A 19,331-nucleotide genomic window follows, 5' to 3' on the forward strand; every position below is an offset into this window, starting at 1 on the left:
AGTGCTTGCTCTGCAGAAGCCGCGTTCTTTCAACGCCAAGCGACCTGACTCCTATGATTTACCATGTACACCCGTGGCTAAGGAGGTCATGTTGTGCTCCGTCGGCCGGCCAGAAACCAGAAATAAAGCGGAATACGGAATCAGACGGAAATATGAAACAAATTGTTCGAAACACAAAGCTATATGTGAACGATAATGCAATGCGACCTCTGCAAGTGCGTCACATGAGGGTGCATAGAAGCTCAAATATGAATACAGTATTCCGTATGGTATCATATACCTTGCTGTGTCCTTTGAGGACAGTGAGAGGCACGCTGGTGGAGGGCCACTTGTTCCTGGGAGGTAAAGGCTTGTCGCTGTTCCATAAGACCACAATCTGCATTTGAAAAAAATATACAACAGATTGTGAAGTGAAGTGAATTATACTTACCGGTATATCGCGCATTTTCTCGAGTGACTCAACGCGCTTTACATAGTGAAACCCATTATCTACATCTTTAAAGGGGAACTGCACTTTTTTTTGTAATGTTGCCTATTGTTCACAATCATTCTAACTAGAGATGCCTATAAATGCGTTAAAATGTAATATTGGAAATGATTGGTATCGTTTTTTTTATTATCGGTATCGTTTTTTTTTTTTTTTTAAATTAAATCAACATAAAAATCACAAGATACACTTACAATTAGTGCACCAACCCCAAAAAACTCCCTCCCCCATTTACACTTATTCACACAAAAGGGTTGTTTCTTTTTGTTATTAATATTCTTGTTCCTACATTATGTATCAATATACATCAATACAGTCTGCAAGGGATACAGTCCGTAAGCACACATGATTGTGCGTGCTGCTGGTCCACTAATAGTACTAACCTTTAACAGTTAATTTTACTAATTTTCATTAATTACTAGTTTCTATGTAACTGTTTTTATATTGTTTTACTTTCTTTTTTATTCAAGAAAATGTTTTTAATTTATTTATCTTATTTTATTTTATAAAAATTTTTTTAAAAGTACCTTAACTTCACCACACCTAGTTGTCCAAATTAGGCATACTAATGTGTTAATTCCACGACTGTATGTATCGGTTGATATCGGTATCGGTAATTAAAGAGTTGGACAATATCGGATATCGGCAAAAAGCCATTATCGGACATCCCTAATTCTAACATGTGAAAAACGGCAATGCAGCTAATGGGAGCAATCAGTTCTGCCTCTAAATCACTTTAAAATGCATTCCAAAACCGTCAACAATACTTCATTTACGTTCCATAACCTGCATAATAAAAAAGCTGTAGCGACATTGTTATTGTAAGAAGAAACACAGAGGAAGTCTTTTTCTAGCGTACTAACACATCGACATGCTTCGGTATTAACCGTAAAAGCGAGCTACAGAAAGAGATAAGCTAGCTGCTACGTTAACACGAAATGCGTTTCAGTTTGTAATGCACAACACAATAGGACATAATAATCATATTTCAGTATCTGTAATGTATTAGCCCACATTTCATGTTTTGTTTGTACACAGCTAGCCAGACAGCGTATGTAGCTGTAATAACACACATGACGTGCTGCGTGTATCATTATCAATTATTAAAGTGTGACTCACTTGATAGACCGTTGTCTGTTTGACGTTTTTTTCCGGTTTATTTGGGTAAGCATTCTATTTACGTAGAAATAGCTTGGCTCCAAGCTCCACATTAATAGGGTCAGTCACTTTCACCTCACTCTTTCAGCTTTCGTTTGCTCCAACGTCTCCCCCCTCCTTCGTACTCGCTTCTAGAAGCAGCAGTTCATCCTTCATATATTCAGCTTCAAAAAGATAAGGTTGCGAATCCTCATTTGTCCAAAAATAGTCGTTTTTGTTGTCTGTTACCAAGTCTGCCATGATTACAACACACACTCGTTTGTTTCCAGAAGTAGGAAGTGCATTGCTACGTAAACGGACATAAATGCACCAAGGAATTACTTCCGGCAATGCTTAAAATGATAAAAATACGGTGAATATTGTACATATTACATATTGTTATGAACATGTCTGTTACTACATTATGTATACAATTGCAGTGTGTATGTAAAACATTGATGGAGGGTTTTGAAATTGTTTTAGAGGGTTTTGATAGCGGTGACTCCCATTAGCTGCATCTTTTAAGCTTTTTTTATCATCTTTAAAAAAAAAAGAAAGACTTGTGTGTTCTTGTCTCTCATAATGGTTGTGAACGATAGGCAAAATTCCCTAAAAAGTGCAGTTCCCCTTTAAGCTAAAAGCAGGTGGGTATTGTGTCTTGCCCAGGGTCATAACGGCTGTGACTAGGATGGCGAAAGCGGGAATCGATTCTGGAACCCTCAACTTGCTGGCCTGACCGCTTTACCAACCGAGCCATGCCGCCCCAGACATTGAGTGCTATACAACAACATATATCATAAATACTATGTATATATGTGAAATGTAATAGTTTCTCTATAGTATATTTGCACCGTTAAATAGTTTATAATGTACCATTTTATCTACACCATGAGCCTGATTTACTTAAGGTTTGTGTGTAATAAAACATGTGCAAACTTGATAGCTCACATTGATAAACATGTGCAAAGTGTGTTGCATCTGTTAAGTGAGCAGAAAAAGATGTGTAATCCATTTTGCGTTTCTGATATGCAAAATATATGCTAATTGTCAGAATGTCCACAATACTGGGAGGAGAAAATGCAAATATAATTATTTAGCACACGCAGCCTCATTTACTAAACTAGAAAGTATTTGCGGCACCTAAATTTGCGTCTTTATTTAGCACGTCTGAAAAGCACATGCAAACTGACAGATACACACACAACTGCAGGATCAGTGCTGCCGCTGCAAAGACGATGGACAGACGATAATCCTACGTCCCATATGTGTGTGTCAAGTTGACACACACACACACACACACACACACACACATATTTGGACTAACATAAATCAAAAAACATGAGACATATCGTATATTCAGCAACATCGTTTTACAATTTTATACTGCATGCTGGGTGACTTAAGGGGCTGTATAAAACAAATGACATGTATGTGTTTTGGAGTTCTTTTGTGTTTTTTAATGGTGTTATATTTTTCAAACAGAATATATATCATTAACATATCTTCTTTATAAAAAAAACGTCTTGAGCACATAAGGGCAGCCTCTCTCCCATGCATGAGCGCAGATTCACAGCAATAAAAATTGGTTTCAATGTCGATGCACTGCACGAGTCTGACTGCTTCCGAAATGTCCATAAAAAGTGGAACATGTCTCCTGCATGTTTAAAAGCAGCGTAACAGCAAATATAGGAGCGTAACATGAATGTGCAGTAAATGATCGAGTATAGTATATAGTATACGCACAAATTTTCATTTAAATAAGGCAGTCTGCACCACTTTACAATTGTTCAAGCAGTGTTAGTAGATCAGACGCAACACGTCCACTAGTAGTACGCACTATTTTATTGTTTGCACACGCATGGTATTTGGATCTTAGTAAATCAGGCTCCAAACTACAAATATAGCAATATATTGCATATTTACTACTACATACTATACTGTACCACAATAATACACTTTTACCTTCTCATACATTTAATATTGAACTTAAACATGTCACAATCAAACTTTGACAGATTAGGACCCCAACGCATCTTAACAAAAAGCACACTCAATAAGGAGTGAGAAAAAACAACTAAGAACGCACACAAAAGTTGTGGAGAAACGGAAGTCTCACACAAAAACTTGTGGAGATGAACAAGTAAACACAGCCAGTCAACGGTATGTCCCAAGAAGACAGCCAGAACTCTTTTCAAGGTTGGTAAGTGGGGGCTTGTATCATGTGGTGATCCGCCAGCCTATGTTTACGGGCATCCGCTCTAGTATCCCACTACATCCGATAAGCCCGGCAAATATGCTGGTGGACGGATGGGATTGAAATCTCCAACTCCTCGGAAGGAAAAAGAGGCGGCTCGTAACCATAGGCGACTTTGAAAAGAGACATATCGGGTCGGTGTTGGTGGCATACACAGCGGAGTGTTGCCTCCAGGTCCTGGTTAGCCCGCTTCGTCTGGCCATTGGTCTGTGGATGATGTCCCGACAAAAGGCTCCTAGTGGCTCCCAACGCCTTGCAAAAAGCCTTCCGTACTCGGGATGCAAATTGGGTTCCCCTTTCAGAGACCAGGTCCAAGGGGATACCATGGATTTGGAAACCATGCTTGACAAGTCGTTGAGCAGCCTCTCGTAATGTAAATAGTTTAGACAAGGGAATGAAGTGAACCATCTTTGAAAATCGGTCGACCACATCAAGAATGACAGAGTTACCCCAGGAAACTGAAAGGCCTGTAATAAAGTCCAATGCAATGCGGGACCATGATTGTGACGAGATGGGTCGTGGTTGTAGAAGACTGGCTGGAGGGCGATGAGAGACAAAGTGCATGTCCCTACTGCAGGACTTCAGACCTCAGTTCAATGGAGACAAACAGCTTCCCTGCAGTCGGGGACCTTGGTCTTGGTGGTGGCACCGGACACTTTTTTCTCAACCTACTTTGGAGTGCTCCTATCACTCGAGCCACGAGCCACAAGTATAATGGTCTCCACTCCTGTAGCGCAAGAACAATGGCCAGCAGCCATTGTTCTATTCCTCTATTCCTCACATCATAGTTCCTTATGGCTGTGAGGCCACGCGAGAAGAAGGCACAAGGATAAAGCCTCGGTTCAACTGGGAAACGCTGGGACAGAACTGCTCCAAATCTTGTGTCTGATGCATCAACCACAACAAACACTTGTAAAGCAGGGTCAACGCGCTTAAGTAACGTGCTTATGGGGTCCACCTGAAAGGTATCTTCGTGGATGTGAGCCTAGTCAAAAGTTTGGCTTTGCTGCTAAAGTTAGGAATTAATCGCCTATAAAAGTTTGCTAATCCCGAGAACCTTTGCAATTGCTTCCTTGAAGACCACTCGACCACTGCCTGCAGAGCCAGGGAGTGGAATCGTCCAGTGCCATCCAGCTGACAAGATGCTGTTTAAGAAGGACAAGGGCAAATTGAAAGTATCTAGGTACGTCACACAACATCGCCCACAAGGGGAACACAGGAACTATAGCAGATTGAGGAGCAATGCAGTAAGTAGTCAAAAGATAAACTGCACAAACAGAAGGGAACTGAAAACAACATATCTACAAGCACTTCTCACTCCCCAAACATCTGCCCGCACCCACAGACCATCTGACAGAATGCTCCTCCAGGTCCCTCCCACCAGGCTCCGCACCATGGAGTACCCAACCTTTTTGGTAAGGTTTGGTATGGTATGGACTTTATTGTCATTGCACAAGTACAACAAAAGGTTTTTTTCACCACAAACCCGTTCAAGATTAGACAAACAAACATTGTACAGGTAGACAGAACAGGAAGTGTGATTGGTCGCCACTTAACGGCGCCCCGTATAAGGTGGGAAAAAGGTAGATGCTCGGGGAGGACGAGTAAAAAAAGTCAATCTCAGACTAGGCTCCTATGGGGCAAAGGGGGACAGTCTAGGACCGAGTAAAATAAACTTGATAGCCAATAAGCACATGTAAACATTTTACACAGAAATCACAAGACTTGCAACAGGAAGGGAGGGGTCAGGCATCCGGCCCGAAGCTGCCAGCCATTGTAAATCATATCACATGGTATGATGGTACAAGCGGTGGAAAAGGCGTGGGATGGGGGCGGGTGTGTGTGTGTGTGTGTGCATATGCCCATTGCCAGGGTGTAGGTGATGTTGTGTCTACAGAACTGCAGTCTTTCTCTGCAGGCATTGCCAGTAAAGTACAACCCCCAGGTGTTGCTGGAGGAGGGAGGGATGTAAGAGCAGCTATCACTGTGATGTTTTCAAAACAGCCTTCGCCTGTTGTGGGCAGCGTCAAAGTCATTTGAGGGAGTCTATTTTTGAGGGAGTCGATTCGTAGATAAAGATTGTTGTTTTCCAAGCGAGCAGACATTTCAATGGCTTGTTTGATCTGATTGTCCATACTGACTCTCAAATTAATAAATGTTCACATTTCAGTAAGCCTTTCAATGATGTGATCTAACTTACGATTCGGTTCTGAAATCACCACAGACTATGTGTTCCCACAGCCCGATCCATGCCTTCCATTGCAACGGGCAGCCTTTGGGCGCTTTGAACGGCTGCTATTGTCTTCCGAATTTGACGATACACCAAAGCAATGCCCAGCCCAATCAGCAGATGCCCTGCGATCACAGTTCCAAATAGACAGACATCTTCCACGTTTTCAAAGGAACGCACTGAGAGGCACAGGATTCTCAATTTCTCCCACGAGTCTCTCACGTGCCCAGCAGCGAATGTCCCATCAGGGCAGTCAGGTTCCCCCGAGCCTCTTTTCATCGTCGTGAAGATTTTGTCAATTGAGTCGAGAGTCCAGCTTATCAATTGCATGTGTAGATGTTTAGATTTAGGAGGACAGCGCAAAAAAAGAGACTCTTAAAAGTATAGACAGGACAAAGACAAAGAGTCAAGCAAGGAGAAAAAGGGAGGTGAGAGGAATGCGACCGCCTTCACCAAGTGCCACTGTCCTTGCCTCGGGAACGCCCTTCCTGTCCAACTGAGAAAAATGCAGAGCCTGGACTCTTTTAAAGCCCTCCTTAAAATGTTTCTTTAAAAAAAACACACGCTTTTAACTGTTGATGCGGTGTAGTATTTATTAGTTTTAAATAGCTAAACTTTGATTGTTTCAAATATGATTCTTATTGTAGCACTTTGAGAAAAGTGGATGATGACATCCGCTATTATTAATCTACTTGGTAATTATATTATTGATTATTAATGTTAGAAAATTAGCTTGTTTTATAAATCAAGTTTTAAAATTTAGGAAATAACACCAGCATACAATTAATGGTAAAGCTATTTAAATGCTCTCACTTAGAATTTACAGCATTTACGATATATTATGTACCCTGTCTGGCCACTTGTTGCTTTAGTTGATGTCACTGTTGCACATATTTTCTTTACAAAGTGAGATGTGTGGGATACTTCTGCTGTTGCATTATTTGTATTTAACTTTTTAAATGTTAGGACATATTGGATGTTTGGTGTAACTGGACTGGATCAAGGTAGGAGGGGGGAGAAGAAAAAATAACACAAAAGGGGGACTTGTGAGGAGAAGACAGAGAGAGACAACAAAAACAACAACATCTACATCAGCAAACTAGTGAAAATAAACAGTAATAATACAGTTTTGACAATGATCATCACAACACTATAATAATAATACCGTATTTTCCGCACTATTAGCCGCACCTAAAAACCACAAATTTACTCAAAAGCTGACAGTGCGGCTTTTAACCCGGTGCGCTTTATATATGGATTAATATTACGATTCATTTTCATAAAGTTTCGATCTCGCAACTTCGGTAAACAGCCGCCATCTTTTTTCCCGGTAGAACAGGAAGCGCTTCTTCTTCTACGCAAGCAACCGCCAAGGTAAGCACCCGCCCCCATAGAACAGGAAGCGCTTCTTCTTCTACTGTAAGCAACCACCCGCCCGCGTAGAAGAAGAAAAAGCGCGCGGATATACCGTACGTTTCATTTCCTTTGTGTGTTTACATCTGTAAAGACCACAAAATGGCTCCTACTAAGCGTCAGGGATCCGGTTCATGAAAAGACGCAATCTCTCCATCCGCACACGGATTACTATTTCACAGCAACTGATATTCCTGTGAACCGCACTGTGGATATAACGGGAGCACGTACGGTGAATATTCGCACCACAGGGAATGAGAAGTCATCCTTCACTGTGGTTCTAGCTTGCCATGCTAATGGCCAGAAACTTCCACCCATGGTGATATTCAAAAGGAAGACCTTGCCAAAAGAGACCTTTCCAGCCGGCGTCATCATAAAAGCTAACTCGAAGGGATGGATGAAGAAAAGATGAGCGAGTGGTTAAGGTAAGTTTAAGTTTACGCGAAGAGGCCGGGTGGCTTTTTTCACGCAGCTCTGTCCATGTTGATATACGTATGTTTGTGATTGCACATTTGCGTACATTTTGGGAGTGAACAGAGTTGTTAGAACGCTGGTTTTTAATATATTATTAAAGTTTGACTGACCTATCTGACTGTTTTTTTGACATTCCTTTAGCGCAGTTAGATGCGGCTTACAACACCGGGCGGCTTATAGGTGGACAAAGTTTTGAAATATGCCGTTCATTGAAGGCGCGGCTTTTAACCCAGGGCGCCTTATGGTGCGGAAAATACGGTAATAATATAATTAATAGTTATTAATAATAATATATTTGGTTAATAGGATTCAATGTTTCAACCCCTGGAAAGTAGATTCCTGTTGGAAATGGCTGTAGCACTTGGAGTGGAATGGTGAATGTGAGTGTTCAGACATTAAAGGGGTCATCAGGTGGGCACCCTGCTTCATCGACATGGATCGAAGCCCACAACATCTCCAGAGGGCTCAATGGTGTACCCAGCGTCCCAGGTACACACCCCTCTCTGCCATACGCTCCATGTCCCCAAGTGGAATAAGCATGGCAGTGGCATCTTTCTACCTGAGCCAGCATACCATCTATCTTTATCTTGCTGCCCAGCTGTGGTCGTTCCGTTTAAACCAGAATCAATTGCTACTTTTTTCGGCAGCACTCGACACGATCTTGATAGCCTGTTGAAGGGAGCGGCCCTTGACTCCCACTTTTCTCAACAGACTGATGGTACATACTGCCACGAATCCCCTGCATCCCATTTCTCCTGAGTAGATGGTGGTCATCGAGCTGTCCTGTGATTCTTCACCAGCTAGGTCAGAATATTTGTTTTTCTTCTTCTTATAAACTTCTTCAACCACATCTACCCATGCACTGTCGGATCCACGATATAAACCCGCTTTGTTGTTGGAGACCACAGAACCGTGTTTGGCCGGAGTGTTGTTACCACTATTCCTGAAAAAAACACAAGCTTTTTGTCGAGATCCACTTCCAATTTCCAATCTCGTGCCGACTTTAAAATGCTTGCATCATTTAGTGTTGTTAGGATTTCTTGATGTTGGCCTGCTGGTACAAAAAAATGAAAATGGACCTCTCCTGCTGATATTTGTGGGAGGTTATTCATTGTGGTTCCAGTGTTGATGCCAACTCACGTAGTACTTGTTTTTATACCGCCTTGGGTGAGACTTGTCAGGAACCCTGCCAAAATGTGCATAAGGGCTGCTGGCGCATGACACAGGGAGCAAGCGGGATCTTCTCCGTACCAACGCTTTTACATTTTCAGGGGAAGGTAGCAGGTCATATGTGACTCTAATGATAAAACTCAGCCTCACTCCCTCCATTTGCCAGATGTCACATCCGCAGAGATTATCTTCTCCAGGCTCTCCCGATTAGTCCATCCCACCTGCCTAGCCATTGAAACAGCTTTTGCATGTTGGTGCTCATCCTACTGTCTCCTGATTTTGTCTACCACAAGCCGTCTTTTTGCACTGATGTTGCTTTGTGCCACATGGGAGGTTTTGGGATGAGCCTAAGACCCGCTCTCCCTTGCTGGACCTGGCCAACCACATTTCTAAAGTGAAGAGCAGACTTTTCCCTTTAAACAGCATCTGATGTAGTCCACCTCCTTCCTATTGTCAGCCGGGGGGGGGGCCTATGTTCGAATGACGGTGTCCTCTGATTCCGACAGGGTCATGACTACCCTTGTTTTGGTGCATTTGAATTATTCCACCAGACCTGACATTGGTAATTCCAATTTTCCATATCCATACAATCCAATGGAGTTTAGGCATCATGGAACGCCAAGCCACTGATTCAGCTGTGTGCTTATCAACCTTTCTAGTTTTTCCATTTTGGTAATGGGGAAGCCATACACAGTTAAAAGCCACACAATTCTTGGGGGTATGCCAAAGTGAAAACACCACAACTTTAGTTTTCCTGGCAATAAGGTATTATTGATGCAATCCAGACAGGTGATGGTATTATTTTTTAGTTGTTCAAACTGCTCTGTGTCTTTGATCTTTACATCATACCATCGTCCCAAGCTCTTTACTGGCATTTCCATTTCCACCAATATAAAACCTTTGGTCTGTGACTTGGCCATTCATGATAGATGTGGTTCGACACTTGCTGGGTTTAACTTTATCCTCGCCGATGTTATGTTTAGACGCAGTTTGTCCAGGAGTCTCTTGGTGAAGGAGAAAGTTGTTGTCAGTGTTGTTAAGTCATCCATATACGCTCGTACTGGTAGTAGTTTTCAACCGCTCTGCAGTCATGCTCCTCCCACCACCCATTTCGAGGTTTTGATGATACTCTCCATTGCCATCGTAAAGGCCAAAGGGGAAGATGGTGCACCCTGCCATAATGCCCAATTCCACTTGCCACTTTGTGGTAAAACAAGATGTTGTGAGGCAAAACTGCAGATCCTGGAAGTACTTTTTAACCAAGTTTGTTATTACTATGGGCACTTGGGAGTCAAAAGGCAGTCCACAGTAGTGAGTGGGGGACGGATCCATAGGCATTGGCCAGATCAAGGAACAAGATGTAAGGATCTTTCCCTTCTCTTTTAGCAGTCTGGATTTGTTGCCATATAATGCTGTTGTGACAAGGCATCCCAAGATTCCTGCTATTCAAACCTTTTGGATTGATGTATCAATGAGGAGATATTGTTTAAGATATTTTTCCACGCTGTTGTGCTAATATTCTGAACAAAATATTGCTTTCAGTATTCAAAAGGTTTATCTGTCTGAACATTTCCATGGAGGTTGGGTTCTTTTCTTTTGGGATGAGCACTCCGGCTCTTCGCCAGTCTTTTTTCCTTAATTATTGGTTGTTGTTTCCCTTTCAAGGGTCGTTACCGGGAGATTAGCCAATGAGTCTTCTTGTGCCCCCGCTTTCCCAGACTTTAAGGCCCTGTCTACATTAAGCCGGATAACTCCTTAAACGAATAATTATTTAGCCTAAGCCCCTTTTCAGCCACACTAAACCATTGTATATGGTTCCCCTCCTTGGATAATTTTTTACACGAGTAAGTGCGCCGTGTATTTCTTGAATCTCCGGCTCTTAGCTTTGTGTGGACTCATTGATCGTTTACAAACTGAGTTCGGAGAGGAAGTGACGCCAGAAAGACCACGGCGCTCACAGGAAGTGACGTCAGAAAGAACGCGCCAGCTTCATAACAAGCGGTTTCGTAACTCGGAGCTAACCACTGGAAATATGGAGGCGGGTCATTCAGACATGCCCGTGTTTCTCCTTTCGTCTGTACAGACGCTTGTGGAAATCACACATGAATACCTTAAGAGAAAGCGATTGCAACTATTTGGGATACAATAATTCTCAGACGGCAAGGGAACTTTCGAATGGCCAGGTCAGCTGCAATTCTACTTACCGAAAAACTTTGTCCATTTGTCGAAGAAGAGACAACGAGAATGCGGGCTCCCGCGGATGTGATGAAAAAGGTAGCACATGCTTTGTATTACCTGGCCAATGAGGGAGGACTACAGAAAACAGTGAATGCTTTTGAACTGGCAAAGCATACTGTATCAGTTATTGTCCGCCATGTATGTCGTGGACTCAACATCTAGGTTCAGAGTATATAAAGTCATTAAAAACTAATGGACAATGAAGTTAAAGGCAAAAGAGCGAAGAGTGTCCTGACCAGATATCTAGATCACTAGATTGATTGATGTAAAATGTTCTTTATCACATTGTTTACTTTTACATGTCCATTAAGGATTTGATTAATTTATGATGTCTCAGGTTGTGATTCACTACAATAGGGCCCCACGGCACACTGGATTCCAGTTAATTGAAATGCCACAACAATAGATATTGTTCAGATAAGTTAAATTTAATTCAAGAACTTGCACACAAAGCAACACTGAAAGTGACTATGACGTGCGCATTTTCGGCGCATGCATACTAGGTCGCGTTCCGCCGGTGGACGGAGCGGGGGAGGGCGGAGGAGGTCTTAAACGACCATTGTGTGTGTGTGGACAACAATAAGATTAGGGCCTAAGGGTATTCTTTTCCTTGAACTTTTCGTAGCCAGATTAGGTGGCTCTTGTACCCTGGAAGGGTGACATAGCCTGCTGCTATGGGTAGCTGGGGTCTATTTAACTGAGGTCTATTTCCTCCTGTCAGCTGTCCTTTCAGGTTGTCACATGGTCTTTACCTTGTTGTCAGGTGCCTTTTCACAACAGTCACAGTTTTTTTCTTCCAGAAGATCAATGAAGCTATTGGGACTTGATGTTATTAATAATAAAAATAATAAAAAGAGTAAACATATTTACCTCTGTTATCACTGTTACAATCACATTAAATGTTAGCAATCACAACGACAGCTGCATCTTAGGTAGATTAGTAATTAATGAGAGAAAAAAGAAGAAACACATATATATACCTACTGTACAGTGTGATGATAATGATGAGAATGAGTCACGCTTACTGGTGTGCCGTGTGAGTATGAGTGTAAGTGTATACGTGCAACACTTGCATGAATGAGTTTGTTATTGTGTGAATGTATGTATGTATGTATACGTGCATCTATGTTTATTTGTCACAGAGCATGTTTGGAAGGCATTACATCACTTTATAATGCACAGTGTATTTAATCGACACTGGTATGGTATATATTCCACTGTAGCGTGTTTTTGCATTTACTTGCAGCCGCCCACCTGTGCACAGAACTTGGATTTAGCTACAGCGATGAGGAGCTTCACAACAGGAGACATGTTGGACTGCAGAGGACTGACTGTATGGATCACAGCGGTAAACTGCGGCTGTGGGCTTTTACCTGACAAAACACACACGCACGAGCACACGCAAACACACACACACACACACACACACACACACACACACACACACACACACACACACACACACACACACACACACACACAAACACAGAAACAGAAAGAGTTATCATTGGTAACATGGTCTTTAACCCAGATTTGTAAGGATGTACTCAGCCACTCTATAAACCTCCAACATGGTTAAGTAGACAAAATGTGTGTGCAGGTGTGTGTGTGTGTGTGTGTGTGTGTGTGTGTGTGTGTGTGTGTGGACTCGGGCATCCATCTTCCTGACAGGACACCCATTTCCTGCCCACATGAGCGAGCATGAGTACACTTGTTTAATCCTCCACTGAACTCGTTTGCTTTGATCGCATCCTTTAGCCGCCATGCGACGGATGTAAATCTGTTTCAATAACACGTTTTTTTTTCTCCTTTTATTTCTGTATTCTAAGCGGAATGTAATGTGTCGAAGCTTAACCAAACTTTAAATGCCTGCGGTTGATAAATGAGGCCCAGCGTTGGGCGCGATGGCTAAATGGAGTGGAGGCATCGATTCTCCTGCTTGCAAAGGAAAAGGCACGGGGGTTTGACTTTGTGAATAATTTGCAATTCTATTACAAATTAACTCAACCACCTCTGACTTTAAAGCAAAACTAATTCTTTGTGAGATTTGACCGACCGTGTAGCCCACCATGAGGGGGCGCCGTAGAGCTGGCTGAGTGGGCACATGGTGTGCCAGGTGTTGTCTGGGTGTTTGGGAATACTCGCATCCTCACGGATAAGTGGAGCCCGGGTGCTCTTTAGTGCTGCTCTATCCATCTCTCTGACACGAAAGCCCGTGACCAGATCTCAGGTGGGCTCGGATATATTTATGGGAGTGCAAGGTCTGCTCTTGTGCTTTGGGATGAGCGGGGTCACAGAATTAGGCACGGTCTCCTATTTGGGGCTTTTTATGGTGTTGTAATAAAACAAATATTTTATTAAATTATTGTAGTACTTTTGAAATTTTTTTTTCATGCAAAACTAAAACAATGTCAAAGGTAATAAAGTGCATGTAACGTAAAATTAAAACTTAGTCTATTTTATGACATTCCGTGTTACGACGTTCTGAGCTGCAAACGCACTCTCTTAAATCATTTATACTGTACACAAAATACTTGAATGTAGAATAGACTGTATTTATATTATTCACATGTGAATAATGCTGTATAATAGACTGTATTTATATTATTCACGTGTGAATAATGCTGTATAATAGACTGTATTTATATTATTCACGTGTGAATAATGCTGTATAATAGACTGTATTTATGTTATTCCCATGTGAATAATGCTGTATAATAGACTGTATTTATGTTATTCACGTGTGACTAATGCTGTATAATAGACTGTATTTATATTATTCACGTGTGAATAATGCTGTATAATAGACTGTATTTATGTTATTCACATGTGAATAATGCTGTATAATAGACTGTATTTATGTTATTCACATGTGAATAATGCTGTATAATAGAATGTATTTATGTTATTCACATGTAAAAAATACCTAAGTGTTTATTGTTTATTGTGAGCGAACTGTGGGGCCGAATTTCCCCCAGGGATCAATAAAGTACTTTCTATTCTATTCTATTCTATTCTATTTTATTTTTGATTTTAAAACCACAGGCCGAATAAAAATATTATGTATCCGTGTACAAGCGTTTCATCCATCTATTGTGTGCCTTAAAGATATTATTGGACATCCCTAATACTGTATATATAATATGTATGGGGACGGCGTGGCGCGGTTGGGAGAGTTGCCGTGCCAGCAACCTGAGGGTTCCTTGTTCAATCCCCTTCTACCATCCTAGACGTGTGTCCTTGAGCAAGACACTTCACCCTTGTCGTGGTTAGCACCTTGCATGGCCATCAGTGTGTGAATGGGTGAATGTGGAAATAGTGTCAAAGCGCTTTGAGTACCTTAAAGGTAGAAAAGCGCTATACAAGTATAACCCATTTATGTAAATATTGCATATATGTTCAATTTTATTTTGCTACGATGGTACATTTTTAGTCTACTTAATACCTGCATTATCTTTTCCATCCTTACCCTTTCCATCCTTTGAAACTGAGCCACTGTGTGGAAAAATTTCCCTTGTGGATCAAGTTTGTCTAAGTCTAAGTGTAAGTCTTTAAAGGAGTTGTTGCTCACCCAGGCTGGCGTAGTAAAAGGGGAACTGTGCGAGGTCAGTGGAGTACTGAGGGAGTGCATAGAGACCACCGGGCAGCGAGTTCCACATCAGCCGGTTCCTGGACACGTACGAGTCCACACGGTCGCGGATTATCTGAAGAAGAAGGCAAAAAGGAGAAGTTTACTGTCACTGACATAAATATGTTATAGAAAATGACGACAGTTGGGTCATCTTTTCAGCTTTTTAACGGCAAAATTCATTCAGTTTGGAGGCTTTATTGCACCATTTTCTTTATCTACTTGAGTCATAAAACTCAAACAAGGTCGGTGGCCTGCGCTCTCTCTCCAGCTAAGCGCTAATATTTGGCAAAGAGAAGCAGCCGTGTGTTTCGAGCTGTCAGACGGCGCCGTGGGAAGCAGAAGCGCTACGCAAAACCAGGCCCGAGATAATTGAAGTCCTTCACCCGGGGCGCCATGCTCCCAACATGAGGAGTCCATTAGCTGTTTAGCTGACGATGTCCGTCGGCCATGTTAGCAGAGGTCAGCGGAGTTGGCGGCGTGATGATGTCAGCCGCACAGTCTTTGGGGGGTTTTGAGAAGGACACGGCCTTCACCTGCTCGCAGTCATTGCCATGTTTTGTAGATTATCTGTACTAACTCTCTGCACGCCAACCCACTCGAAAACATTTATTTTTTAAAAAGTCCACAACATTTTACCAGTATTTGTAGAATGTTGCAGCTTAATAATGTGTGTGTTGACCTATTGCCTCCTCTTTCTGCTTTTTCATATACAATAGCGTGGGAGGGGGGAAGTGTGGTCTTTTTGCGGCCTGCAGCTTGTTTTTTATCAACCTGTGGAACATTTTAAAGCTACAATCAAACAAGTAAGAAAAGTAAGAAAAACAGCAAAGGTTGAAAAAAAGAGCAAAAAGGTTAATACTACAAACATTTGTAATGGTACCAATAATTATGGGCTGCATCCTCACGGTTCGGTAAGTAGCACAGTATCTCGGTACAAGACACACGGTTTGGTTCATTTTCGGTGCAGAAGGTGTAAAAAATAAAAAACATAAAACCAAAGGTGTCCTGATCCAATATTCATACCGGTCTGCAATCAGCAAAAAAAAGTATCAGATTATATCGGCCTGCATCTAAAATCTCCAATACAAGCAGTCCTGCATCGTGTCCTCCAACAAGCACACAAGGTTGGTCTTTTCTTGTATTTTACAAACCCCGTTTCCATATGAGTTGGGAAATTGTGTTAGATGTAAATATAAATGGGATACAATGATTTGCAAATCATTTTCAACCCATATTCAGTTGAATGTGCTTCAAAGACAACATATTTGATGTTCAAACTGATAAATATTTTTTTTTGTTGCAAATAATCATTAACTTTAGAATTTGATGCCAGCAACACGTGACAAAGAAGTTGTGAAAGGCGGCAATAAATACTGATAAAAGTTGAGGAATGCTCATCAAACACTTATTTGGAACATCCCACAGGTGAACAGGCAAATTGGGAACAGGTGGGTGCCATGATTGGGTATAAAAGTAGATTCCATGAAATGCTCAGTCATTCACAAACAAGGATGGGGCAAGGGTCACCACTTTGTTCAACAAATACGTGAGCAAATTGTTGAACAGTTGAAGAAAAACCTTTCTCAACCACACCCAGAAACGCCGTCGCCTTCGCTGGGCCTGAGCTCATCTAAGATGGACTGATACAAAGTGAAAAAGTGTTCTGTGGTCTGACGAGTCCACATTTCAAATTGTTTTTGGAAACTGTGGACGTCGTGTCCTCCGGACCAAAGAGGAAACAAACCATCCGGATTGTTATAGGCGCAAAGTTGAAAAGCCAGCATCTGTGATGGTATGGGGGTGTATTAGTGCCCAAGGCATGGGTAACTTATACGTCTGTGAAGGCATCATTAATGCTGAAAGGTACATACAGGTTTTGGAACAACATATGTTGCCATCCAAGCAACGTTACCATGGACGCCCCTGCTTATTTCAGCAAGACAATGCCAAGCCACGTGTTACATCAACGTGGCTTCATAGTAAAAGAGTGCGGGTACTAGACTGGCCTGCCTGTAGTCCAGACCTGTCTCCCATTGAAACTGTGTGGCGCATTATGAAGCCTAAAATACCACAACGGAGACCCCCGGACTGTTGAACAACTTAAGCTGTACATCAAGCAAGAATGGGAAAGAATTCCACCTGAGAAGCTTAAATAATGTGTCTCCTCGGTTCCCAAACGTTTACTGAGTGTTGTTAAAAGAAAAGGTGATGTAACACATACGCAACACATGCCCTTTCTCAACTACTTTGGCACGTGTTGCAGCCATGAAATTCTAAGTTAATTATTATTTGCAAAAAAAAAAAAAAAGTTTATGAGTTTGAACATCAAATATCTTGTCTTTGTAGTGCATTCAATTGAATATGGGTTGAAAAGGATTTGCAAATCATTGTATTCCGTTTATATTTACATCTAACACAATTTCCCAACTCAAATGGAAACGGGGTTTGTATATATTTGTACCATGAATTGATTAACGTGGACCCCGACTTAAAGAAGTTGAAAAACGTATTGGGGTGTTACCATTTAGTGGTCAATTGTACGGAATATGTATTGTACTGTACTGTGCAATCTACTAATAAAAGTTTCAATCAATCAATCAATCAAACCCTGCAAGCCCAACTCACCGAATCTGTCCACCTTTATTTGATTGCAGAGTAAACAAATGAAGCAAGAAACACTTATTAACACTAATTAACACTAATACACTAATTAATGTCTCGCACAAGAGTATTCATTACGTCTCTGTACCGAACTAAAAATTGCGTACTGAAAAATCGGAAGACGAAAACATGTACTCTTACACCTTTACTAATAATGATTTGCTTAGTCATCTGTGAAACAAAGCGGACCATTTGTTTTTTAGCATTCTTTGCACGGTTTAGCCTGTTTTAAACAACTAGAAGTAGCAAAATGGACCCTGTTTAGAAGAAAATAATACAGATGACCAATCACAGTAGGTGTGTGATGCTCATAAAAACTAATTAAATTCTATTTGGACCCTTACTGCTTTATGCTTTACACACACACACACACACACACACACACACACACACACACACACACACACAGAGTTATCAACCACGGCCCATTTCTCTGCCTTATTCGGGTCATTGGCTGGTTCAATTCTGCCCGGCGCTGTGCAGCTGTCGGAGTTGTGATGGGTCAACTTCACATCCTGATAGTAGTGCTGCAACTTGGCTAATGTCACTGACACCTTCTTGCTGTCTATCTTTGAATACATGTCAGAATAACTATGTACTTGACAAACAGTTGCTGTTATTTCCAAAACAGATGACGTACAGTATATTCCAAAAACACATTTTGTATAACAATTACGCTTTTCAACTTTAATCACATTGATATCTTAACATGGACCACATTGATGAGTGTAGTGTTCAATACAAATGTAACACAATATACTTTGTGTTATAAAGTCATACAATGCAAATGCTGTAAATTACATATTCAATTAAATGGCTGCAATTTACGAACTATACGCCGCTATTTTTTTCTCCATGCCTTGAACCCTGCATTTTATACAATGCTGCCGCTAAATATGGATTTTTCCGGGTTCATGAGCTTCACGTGCTCCCGTTAAATTTAGCCTCGTCACATCAGACCAATGACTTGTCTCCATTCAAGATGATCCCCTGCTGGCCCCAATATGGACTGGACTCTCACATTATTAACTAGATCCACTCGACATCCATTGCACCGGTCGGGGGTCCCCACATCTGCGGTCCCCTCCGAGGTTTCTCTTTATGCCCATTTGGTTGAGTTTTTTCTTGCCCCGATGTGGGATCTGAGCCGAGGATATCGTTGTGGCTTGTGCAGCCCTTTGAGACACTTGTGATTAAGGGCTATATCGATAAACTTTGATTGATTGAATGAAATGAGAGAGGCTGTTTTTTCTTACATATGAAAACTGGTTATTTACTCCCGATTTGTGCTTTGCAAAATACTGCCATTTTTTTCTCTCCAAAACTTGTAACCCTGACAAAAAAACCAGACCAAGAATCTTAGGGCCTGATTTACTAAAGGATTGCGTGCACATAAGCACGTGTAAACCTGATAGCACACGCAAAGCTGATCTACTAAACGTGTGCAAAGTGGATTGCGTCTGTTAAGTGAGCAGAATAATACATTTTGCGTCTCTGTCTTCAATAATATGCAAAATATATGCTGATCATCGAAATGGCCACAATACTGGGAGGAGAAAATGCAAATATAATTATGCAGCACGTGCAATGTGAGTTAGTAACACTCATCACCGTTTTGCAAGCAATATTTGGCCTT

The 19,331-nt window shown here is 41.5% G+C and overlaps 1 protein-coding gene across 3 annotated transcripts in view; it reads right to left on the bottom strand.

Annotated features, from left to right (window-relative positions):
• LOC133576500 (exostosin-1) overlaps positions 1 to 19,331 on the bottom strand; it is a 331,236-nt gene that overhangs the window by 35,940 nt on the left and 275,965 nt on the right. For 2 of the 3 annotated variants that reach the window (XM_061929781.1, XM_061929779.1), the window contains 3 exons: positions 14,975 to 15,107; positions 12,658 to 12,776; positions 281 to 376 (listed from right to left, as the gene is read on the bottom strand). In XM_061929781.1, the coding sequence (XP_061785765.1) occupies positions 281 to 376; positions 12,658 to 12,776; positions 14,975 to 15,107 (348 nt within the window). The remainder of the gene's footprint in view (positions 1 to 280; positions 377 to 12,657; positions 12,777 to 14,974; positions 15,108 to 19,331) is intronic. The other variant, XM_061929780.1, reaches the window with a different exon arrangement.

The sequence above is a fragment of the Nerophis lumbriciformis genome, linkage group LG34 (assembly GCF_033978685.3).
Source record: "Nerophis lumbriciformis linkage group LG34, RoL_Nlum_v2.1, whole genome shotgun sequence".
Lineage (NCBI taxonomy): Eukaryota > Metazoa > Chordata > Actinopteri > Syngnathiformes > Syngnathidae > Nerophis > Nerophis lumbriciformis.